The 10,480-nt window shown below is 47.7% G+C and overlaps 1 protein-coding gene across 1 annotated transcript; it reads right to left on the bottom strand.

The window, feature by feature from the left end:
- Positions 1 to 574: 574 nt before the first annotated feature.
- Positions 575 to 7,743, bottom strand: LOC138366489 (uncharacterized). The gene is made up of 3 exons (XM_069327546.1): positions 7,649 to 7,743; positions 2,983 to 3,750; positions 575 to 1,805 (listed from the first exon to the last, which is right to left on the bottom strand). The coding sequence occupies exons 1-3, from the start codon at positions 7,741 to 7,743 to the stop codon at positions 575 to 577; spliced, it is 2,094 nt and encodes a 697-aa protein (XP_069183647.1).
- Positions 7,744 to 10,480: the final 2,737 nt, after the last annotated feature.

The raw sequence follows: 10,480 nt of genomic DNA, 5'->3' as shown, positions 1-10,480 counted from the left end.
GGAATGGTGATTATTAAGAAGCTGTGGGGATGTTGAAGACGAGGATGTTGGTGGGGGATGGTGAAGATGAGGATGCTGCGAGGATGGTGAAGATGAGGATGCTGAGGGGATGAAGACAATGAGGATGCTACGAAGATGGTAAAGATGAATATTCTGCGGTAATGGTGAAAATAAGAATGCAGCTGGGGATGGTGAAGATGAGGATTCTGCGGAAGATGGTGAAGATGAGGATTCTGCGGAAGATGGTGAAGATGAGGATGCTGTGGGTATGGTGACGATGAGGTTGCTGCGGGAATAATGAAGATGAAGATGTTGCGGGAGGATGAAGATGGGATTGTTGCGGGGATGGTGAATATGAGGATGCTGCGAGGATGGTGAGGATGATGATGTTTCGGAGGTGGTGAATGTTAGGTTGCTGCCGGGATGGTGAAGATGAAGATGCTGTTAGGATGGTGAAGATGGGGATGCTGCAGGGGATGATGAAGAATATAATTCAGGAGGGATGGTGATGATGAGGATGATGAGGGGAATGTGAAGATTAAGATGCTTCAAGGATGGTCAAGATGAGGATGCTTCAGGGGATGGTGAAGATAAGCATGTTGCAGGGGATGGTGAAGATGAGGATCAGTGGGGGGATGGTGAAGATTAGGATGATGCGGGGATTGTGAAGATGAGGATGGTGTTGGGATGGTGAAGATGAGGATACTGCGGAGATGTTGAAGATACGGATGCTACAGGGGATGGTGAAGATGAGGTCTCTGTAGGGATAGTGAAGATGACGATGCTGTGGGGAACATGAAGATGAGGATGGTGAAGATGAGGATGGTGAAGATGAGGATGCATCAGGGGATGGTGATGATGAGGATGTTGCAAGGGATGGTGAAGATGACGATGCTGCGGAGATTGTAAAGATGAGGATTCTGCAGGTGATGGTGAAGATGAGGATGCTACAGGGATGGTGAAGATGGAGATGCTGCAGATATGGTGAAGCTGAAGATGCTGCGGGGATGGTGAAGATGAGGATGGTGGAGTTGATGAAGATGAGGATGGTGTAAGGATGGTCAAGATGAGGATACTGTTGAGATTGGGAAAATGAGGATTCTGCGAAAATAGTGAATATGAGGATGCTGCGGGGATGGTAAAGATGAGGATGCTGTGAGGATGTTGAAGATGATGATGCTATGAAGATGGTGAAGATGAGGATGCAGCGGTAATGGTGAAAGTAAGAATACTGCAGGGGATGGTGAAGATGAGGATTCTGCGGAGATGGTGAAGATGAGGATGCTGTGGGGATGATAAAAATGAGGATGCTACGTGGGATAGTGAAGATAAGGATGCTGCGGGGGATGATGAAGATGAGGAAGCTGAGGGGATGGTGAAGATGACGATACTGCGGGGATGGTGAAGATGAGGATGCTACAGTGATGGTGAATATGAGGATGCTTTGTGGATGACGAAGATGAGTATTCTGCGGGGATGGTGAAGATGAGGATGCGATGAGGATGGTGAAAATGAGGATGCTACATGTAATAGTGAAGATAAGAAGGTTACGGGGGATAATGAAGATGAGAAACCTGCGAGGATGGTGAAGATGAGGATGCTGCGGGGAGGGTGAAGATGAGGATGCTGCGGAGATGGTGAAGATGCGGAAGGTACAGGGGTTGGTGAAGATGAGGATGGTGAAGATGACGATGCTGCTTGGATGAGGATGCTGAATATGAGGATGCTGCGAAGATGGTGAAGATGAGTATGGTACAGGGAATGGTGAAGTTGAGGATGCTGCAGGGATGGTGCAAATAACGATACTGCGGGGATGGTGAAGAAAAGGATGCTACAGGTGATGCTGAAGATGAGGATGCTGCGGGATATGATGAAGATGAGGATTCTGCGGGGATGGTGAAGATGAGGATGCTGCCAGGATGGTGAAAATGAGGATGCTACAGGTGATAGTAAAGATAAGGATGCTGCGAGGGATGATGAAGATGAGGAAGTTGCGGGGATGGTGAAGATGAGAATGCGGCGGGAAAGGTAAAGATGAGGATGCTGCTTGGATGGTGAAGATGAGGATGCTGCGCAGATAGTGAAGATAAAGATGCTGCAGGGATAGTGAAGATGAAGATGCTGCTGGGATGGTGAAGATGAGAATGCGGCGGGAAAGGTAAAGATGAGGATGCAGCTTGGATGGTGAAGATGAGGATGTTGCTGGGATCGTGAAGATGAGGATGCTGCGCAGATAGTGAAGATAAAGATGCTGCAGGGATAGTGAAGATGAAGATGCTGCTGGGATGGTGAAGATGAGGATGCTGTGGTGATGGTGAAAATTAGGATGCTACGAAGTTTGTGAAGACTAGGATGCAGCGGGGATGGTAAAGATAAGAATGCTGCAAGGGAGTGTGAAGATGAGGATACTGATGGCGATGGTGAAGACGAGGACGCTACAAAAAATAGTGAAGATTAGGATGTTGTGGGGTTGGTGAAGATGAGAATGCTGCGGGGATAGTGAATAAGAGGATGCTGCGATGGTGAAGAGGATGATGTTTCAGGGATGGTGAATGTAAGGTTGCTGCCGGGAAGGTGAAGATGAAAATGCTGCAAGGATGGTGAAGATGGGGATGCTGCAGAGGATGCTGAAGATTAGGATTCAGGGGGACGGTGAAGATGAGGATGCTGTGGGGATGGTGAAGATTGGGATGCTGCGGGGATGGCCAATGTGACGGTGCTGTGGAGGATGGTTAAAAAGAGAATGCTACAGGTGATGCTAAAGATGAGGACGATGCTGCGGGAGATAGTGAAGATGTGGATGCTACAGGGATGGTGAAGATGAGGACGCAACGAGGATGATGAAGTTGAGAATTCTGCAGGGATAGTGAAGATGAGCATGATACAGGTGATAGTGATGATGCGGAGGATGGTGAAGATTAGGATGATGCTGGGTTTGTTAAGATGAGGATGCCATAGGGATGTTGAAGATGCGGATGCTACAAGGGATAGTGAAGATGAGGTTTCTGCGAGGATGGTGAAGATGACGATGCTGCTGGATTGTGAAGATGAGAATGCTGTGAGTATGGTGAAGATGAGAATGCTCCAGGTAATGCTGGAGATGACGATGATGCGGGGATGGTGAAGATGAGGATGTTGGTGGGGGATGATGAAGATGTGGATGCTGCGGAGATAGTTAAGATGAGGATGCTGCAGAGATGGTGAAGATGAGGATGCAACGAAGATGGTGAAGATGAGGATGCAGCGGTAATGGTGAAGATGAGAATGCTGCGGGAGATGGCGAAGATGAGGATTCTGCGGGGATGGTGAGGATGAGGATGCTGCCAGGATGGTGGCAATGATGATTCTACAGGTGGTAATGAAGATAAAGATGTTGAGGGGGATGCTGAAGATGAGATTGCTGCGAGGATGGTGGAGATGACGATGCTGCGGGGATGGTGATGATGAGGATGCTGCGGGGATGGTGAAGATGAGGATGCAGCGGAGATGGTGAAAATGAGGATCTTGCGAGGATCGTGAAAATGAGGATGTTGCGGGGATGGTGAAGATGAGGATGCTGCGGGGATGGAGAAGATAACGATGCTATGGGGATGATGAAGATGAGGAAGCTGCGAAGATTTTGAAGATGAGGATGGTGATAATTTAGAAGCTGCGGTTGAGGACGAGGATGTTGGTGGAGGATGGTGAAGATGTGAATGCGGCAGAGATAGTGAAGATGAGGATACTGCGGGGATGGTGAAGATGAGGATGCTGTAGGGAAGGTGACGATGAGGATGCTACATAGATGGTGAAGATGAGGATGCAGCGGTGATGGTAAAGATGAGAATGGTGCGGTAATGGTGAAGATGAGGATGCTGTGGTTATGGTGGAGATGAGGATGCTGCGGGAATAGTGAAGATGAGGATGCTGTGGGGAGGATGAAGATGGGATTGTTGCGGGTATGGTAAATATGAAGATGCTGGGAGGATGGTGAAGATGATGATGTTTCGGGGATGGTGAATATTAGGTTGTTGCCGGGATGGTGAAGATGAGGATGCTGCAAGGATGGTGAAGATGGCGATGCTGCAGGGGATGATGATGATTAGGTTTAAGGGAGGATGGTGATGATGAGGATGCTTAGGGGATGGTGAAGATTAGGATGCTGTGGGGATGGTCAAGATGAGGATGCTTCAGGGGATGGTGAAGATGAGGATGTTGCGAGAATCGTGAAGATGAGGACACTGCGGGGATGGTGAAGATGCGAAAGGTACAGGGGATGGTGAAGATGAGGATGCTGCGGGGATGGTGAAGATAACGATGCTGTGGGGATGGTGAAGATGAGGATGCTGCGAAGATGGTGAAGATGAGGATGCTTCAAGGGATAGTGAAGATGAGGATGTTGTAGGGGATGGTGGAAATGACGATGCTGTTCAGATTGTGAAGATGAGGATGCTACGGGGATGGTGAAGATGAAAATGCTGCAGATATGGTGAAGATGAGGATGCTGCGAAGATGGTGAAGATGAGGATGTTGGAGGTGATGAAGATGAGGATGGTGTAAGGATGGTCAAAATGAGGATGCGGTTAGGATTGGGAAGATGAGGATGCTGCGAAAATGGTGAATATGATGATATTGCAGAGATGGTAAAGATGAGGATGCTGTGGAGATGATGAAGATGTTGATGCTACGAAGATGGTGAAGATGAGGATGCAGCGGCAATTGAGAAGGTAAGAATGCTGCAGGGGATGGTGAAGATGAGCATGCTGCAGAGGATATGGAAGACGAGAAGGCTTCAGGGATAGTGATCATGAGGGTGCTGCGAGGATGGTGAAGATGATGATGTTTAGCGCATGGTGAATATTAAGTTGCTACCGGGACGGTGAAGATGAGGACGCTGCAACGATGGTGAAGATAGGAATGCTGCAGAGGATGGTGAAGATTAAGATTGGGGGGGATTGTGAAGATGAGGATGCTGTGGGGACGGTGAAGATTAAGATGCTGCAGGGATGGTCAAGATGAGGATGATGCATGGATGGTGAGGATGAGGATGCTTTGGGGATGGTGAAAATGAGGATGCTGCATGTGATAGTGAAGATAAGGATGCTGCGGGGAATGATGAAGATGAGGAAGCTGCGGGAAGAGTGAAGATGAGGTTGCTGCTGGGATAGTGAAGATGACGATGCTAAGGGGATGGTGAAGATGAGGATGCTGCAGGGATATTTAAGATTAGGATGCTACGGGGATGGTGAAGACGAGGATGTTGGTGGGGGATGGTGAAGATGAGAATGCTGAAGAGATAGTGAAGATAAAGATGCTTCAGGGATAGGAAGATGAGGATGCTACGATAATTGTAAAGATAAGAATGCTGCAGGGGATGGTGAAGATGAGGACGCTATAGAAATAATGAAGATTAGGATGCTGCGGGGATAGTGAAGATGAGGATGTTGGAGGTGATGAAGATGTGGATGGTGTAAGGATGGTCAAGATGAGGATGCTGTGAGGATTGGGAAGATGAGGATGCTGCGAAAATGGTGAATATGAGGATGCTGCAGAGATGGTAAAGATGAGGATGCTGTGAGGATGGTGAAAATGATGATGCTACGAAGATGGTGAAGATGTGGATGCAGCGGCAATGGTGAAGGTAAGAATGCTGCAGGGGATGGTGAAGGTGAGCATGCTGCGGGAGATAGTGAAGATATGGATGCAACAAGGATGGTGAAGATGAGGACGCAACGGGGATGATCAAACTGAGAATTCTGTGGGGATGGTGAAGATGAGCATGATAAAGGTGATAGTGACGATGAGGATAATGCAGAGGATGGTGAAGATTAGGATGATGCGGGGTTTGTGAAAATGAGGATGCTGCGGGGATGGTGAAGATGTGAGGACGCCGTGGGGATGTTGAAGATGCGAATGCTACAGGAGATGGTGAAGATGAGGTTTCTGCGGGAATGGTGAAGATGACGATGCTGCGGGGATCGTGAAGATGAAAATGCTGTGAGGATAGTGAAGATGAGGATGTTTCAGGGAATGGCGAAGATAAGGATGCTGCGGGGAATGGTGTAGATGACGATGCTTCGGAGATGGTTAAGATGAGGATGCTGCAGATATCGTGAAGATGAGGATTTTGGGGGTGATGAAGATGAGTATGGTGTAAAGATGGTCAGGATGAGGATGCGTTTGGGATAGTGAAGATGAGGATGCTACGAAGATGGTGAATATGAGGATGCTGTGAAGATGGTGAATATGAGGATGCTGCGGGGATGGTAAAGATGAGGATGCTGCCGGGGATGGTGTAGATGAGGATGCTGTAGGGGATAGTGAAGATGAGGTTGATATGCAGATGGTGAAAATAAGGATGATGCAGGGATGGTGAAGATGAGGATGCTGCAAAGATGGTTAAGATGATGATGCTGCGTTGGATGGTGCAGATGAGGATGCTGCTAGGATGGTGAAGATAATAATGCTGTACTCACCTAGTTGTGTTTGCAGGGGTTGAGCTCTGGCTCTTTGGTCCCGCCTCTCAACTGTCAATCAACAGGTGTACAGATTCCTGAGGCTATTGGGCTCTATCATATCTACAATTGAACTGTGTATGGAGTCAGCCTACACCACACCACTGCCTAATGCATTCCATTTGTCACCACTCTGACACTAAAAAAGTTCTTTCTAATATCTTTGTGGCTCATTTGGGCACTCCTGTGTCTCCTTGTGCGTGTGCCTCTTGTGTTAAATAGCCTGGCTTTATCTACCCTATTAATTCCCTTCATGTCCCCCTAACTCTTCCTTCTTCTAGCGAACTGAGGTTTAATTCCCGTAGTCTTTCCTCGTAGCTCATACCTCTCAGCTCAGGTACTAGTCTGGTGGCAAATCTTTGATCCTTTTCCAGTTTAGTCATATCCTTGACTAGATATGGACTCCATGCTGGGGCTGCATACTCCAGGAATGGCCTGACATGTGGTATACAAAGTTCTGAATGATTCTTTACACAAGTTTCTGAATGCCGTTCGTATGTAGGCCAGCCGGGCATATGCCGCTGATGTTATCCTCTGGATATAGCTGCAAGAGACAGGTCTGGCGTGATATCAACCCCCAAGTCTTTTTCTTCTCTGACTCCTGAAGAATTTCCTCTCCCAGATGATACCTTGTATCTGGCCTCCTGCTCCCTACACCTATCTTCATTACATTACATTTGGTTGGGTTAAACTCTAACAACCATTTGTTCGACCATTCCTTCAGCTTGTCTAGGTCTTCTTGAAGCCTCAAACAGTCCTCTTCTGTCTTAATCCTTCTCATAATTTTGGCATCGTCCACAAACATTGAGAGAAATGAATCTATACCCTCCGGGAGATCATTTACAAATATCAGAAACAAGATAGGACCGCGTGCAGAGCCCTGTGGACTCCACTGGTGACTTCACGCCAATCGGAGGTCTCACCCCTCACCGTAACTCTCTGCTTCCTATTGTTTAGGCACTCCTTAATCCACTGGAGCACCTTTCCAGCTACACCTGCCTGTCTCTCCAGCTTATGTACTAGCCTCTTATGGATTACTGTGTCAAAGGCTTTCCGACAATCCAAGAAAATGCAGTCCACCCAGCCCTCTCTTTCTTGCTTAATCTTTGTCACCTGGTCATAGAATTCTATTAAGCGAGTCAGGCAAGATTTACCCTCCCTGAACCCATGTTGGCGATTTGCCACGAAGTCCCTTGTCTCCAAATGTGCTACCAGTTTTTTTCTCACGATCTTCTCCATCACTTTGCATGGTATACAAGTCAAAGACACTTCCCTGTAGTTCAGTGCCTCATGCCTGTCGCCCTTTTTTGTATATTGGGACCACATTGCCGTCTTCCATATTTCTGGAAGGTCTCCTAACTCAAGTGTCCTACTATACACTATGGAGAGTGGCAAGCAAAGTGCCTCTTCACTCTCTTTCAGTACCCATGGCGAGATCACGTCTGAACCAACAGCCTTTCTAACATCCAAATCCAGCAGGTGTCTTTTGACCTCCTCTCTCGAAATTTCGAACCCTTCCAAAGCCGCCTGGTTTATTTCCCTTTCTCCTAGCACAGTGACCTCACCTTGTTCTGTTGTGAAGTCCTCCTGGAACCTCTTGTTGAGTTCTTCTCACACCTCTTTGTCATTCTCTGTATACCTGTTCTTGCCTGTTTTAAGTTTCACTACCTGTTCTTTCACTGTTGTTTTCTTTCTGATGTGACTGTGGAGTAGCTTTGATTCGGTCTTGGCTTTGTTTGCTATATCATTTTCATAACTTTTCTCTGCTTCTCTTCTCACCTGACATACTCATTCCTGGTTCTCTGGTATCTCTCTCTGCTTTCTGGTGTTTTGTTATTCCGGAAGTTCCTCCACGCCCTTTTGTTCAGTTTCTTTGTTTCCATACATGCCCTATTATACCATGGATTCTTCTTTTGCTTCTCGGATTTTTCCTTTTTGGCCGGGATGTATCTGCTTACTGCCTCCTGACACTTTTGGGTGACACAGTCCATCATATCTTGTACGACTTAGCTCTGAGGTCTGTGTTCCAAGGTATTTCCCTTAGGAAGCTTCTCATCTCCTCATAATTTCCCTTTTGGTATGCCAGCCTTTTGTTTCCTAGTTCGTTTTGGGGGATATAATTCCTAGCACTACCAGGTACTCAAAGTTCAATACACTGTGATCACTCATTTCAAAGGGTGCTTCCATCTTGACTTCCCTTATATCCCCTCATTTAGGGTAAGTATCAGATCAAGCATTGCTGGTTCATCTTCTCTCATTCTTGTTGGTTCCTTGATGTGCTGGCTTAGAAATTTTCTTGTTGCTACGTCCAGCAGCTTAGCTCTCCATGTTTCTGGTCCTCCATGTGGGTCTCTGTTCTCTCAATCTATTTTCCCATGATCGAAGTCTCCCATGATTAGTAGTCCAGATCCATTTCTGCTAGCAACATAAGCTGCTCTCCATATTATGTTAATGGTGGCCATGTTGTTTCTATCATACTCCTGTCTGGGTCTTCTGTCATTTGTTGGTGGATTATACATGACTACGACTATAATTTTTTGCCCTCCAGTTGTTATTTTACCTATTATGTAGTCACTGAAACCTTCACATCCCTGAACTACCATCTCCTCAAAGTCCCAGCCTTTTCTTACCAGCAGGGCAACACCACCACCACCTCTTCCTTCTCTCTCTTTCCACATAACATAAAAGTCCTGTGGGAACACTGCATTTGTTATGGTTTTCGTTAGCTTTGTTTCTGTGAGAGCTATTATGTCTGGTTTTTCCTCTAGTACCCATTCTCAAGTTCATTTTCTTTATTTGTAATTCTATCTATGTTAGTGTACATTGCCTTGAGGCTCACTTTCTTCTGTCCCTTCTCAAATCTCCTCCTTGGTGAGTGTTCCGCTGGTGGGGGAAGCTGTGCCATGGGTGTGAGGATTTGTGAGGTGGATACCAGGGTTGCAGAGGATACTGGGATGAGGAGTAGGGGGTCAAGTGAAAGGGGAGGGACAGGGAGGGTATGGGGTGAAAAAGAGGGAGGACAGGAAGGAAAGGGGAGGAGGGGTACTTGGCGGGAGGAGGGAAGGGGTTGAAGGGTGGGGATTGGGTGTGGGGTGAGGGAGATTTGGTTGAGTATTTGAGTGGGGGCAGGGAGGTTTTGGGGTAGGTGGGTGTTACGGACCCGAGTCCAGCGTTCGAGCACTGAGCAGTGACGACCGCGCCATCTGTGGGTCAGCTCCCGAAACCCCCTCCAAATGGACGACGCCATCTAGTGAGGACGAGATTTACCAGCCACGGGGGCTGGTTTCCCGTCTTGATCAGCTAGTAACGTAGCCGCTGCTGACCTCTGGTGAGGTGACGCTTAGACAGCAATGCCATCTATGGAGTAGATAGGTGGGCGTTTGTGTCTAAGCCTGTGAGTGAGGTGCCCTAGAGTGTAACTAGTACTGATGACGTGTCTGATTACAGAGTCGACCTGGGACTGCTGAATCGGACGGTGGGGCAGTCTACCCAAGGCAGCCTAGGTACCTCCACGTGTTTGCTGCAGAAGCTGAGTCACCCCCCGGATGAACACTGTTGTGTTATCCTGCCTGTGACGTGGCAGTTGAGGAATTGTCGTACCCGGGGCTGACTGGTGGAGAAGACTAGCCACTGGGGTGTTGTGGTGAGGAGAGTGATCTGTGAAATCACACGAGGCTCCTGCCTAGGGCTCGCAACCCTAGTATCGGTGTGGAGTGGCCTAACCAGCGGAACCAATTGGAACCTGCCAGCTACAGGCTGGATTTGTGGTTGAAGGCCTCCACGACGGTGCACCCAGTGGAACTGTGATTTGGCTGGCCTGTGGCCAGGGTAGACTCGAGAGAATCGAAGGATTCAACGTGAGGCCACAAGAAGAGGACCAGGGCTGCTCCTCTCGAGCACCTTGGAACATTCCTGCGTCTTCAGAGGAAGACCATTCTGTATATTATAGTGTTTATACCCCCCCGTGTGACTGTTTATATATTTAT

This window comes from Procambarus clarkii, chromosome 19 (assembly GCF_040958095.1).
Source record: "Procambarus clarkii isolate CNS0578487 chromosome 19, FALCON_Pclarkii_2.0, whole genome shotgun sequence".
NCBI lineage: Eukaryota > Metazoa > Arthropoda > Malacostraca > Decapoda > Cambaridae > Procambarus > Procambarus clarkii.
The sequence above is the reverse complement of the archived record's forward strand: the minus strand, read 5'-3'. Positions and strand labels throughout refer to the sequence as shown.

Bases quoted from the DNA above. Each gene is read 5' to 3' on its own strand.
- LOC138366489 (XM_069327546.1), bottom strand. From the start codon at position 7,743: ATGCAAAGTGATGGAGAAGATCGTGAGAAAAAAACTGGTAGCACATTT. The intron at 3,751-7,648 runs GTAAATCTTGCC...CCTTCCCTACAG, and splicing joins CCAACATGGGTTCAGGGAGG to CATCCTCATCTTCACCATCC. The intron at 1,806-2,982 runs GTAGCATCCGCA...CCATCCCCGCAG, and splicing joins CCTCATCTTCACTATCCCTT to TATCGTTATTTGCACCATCC.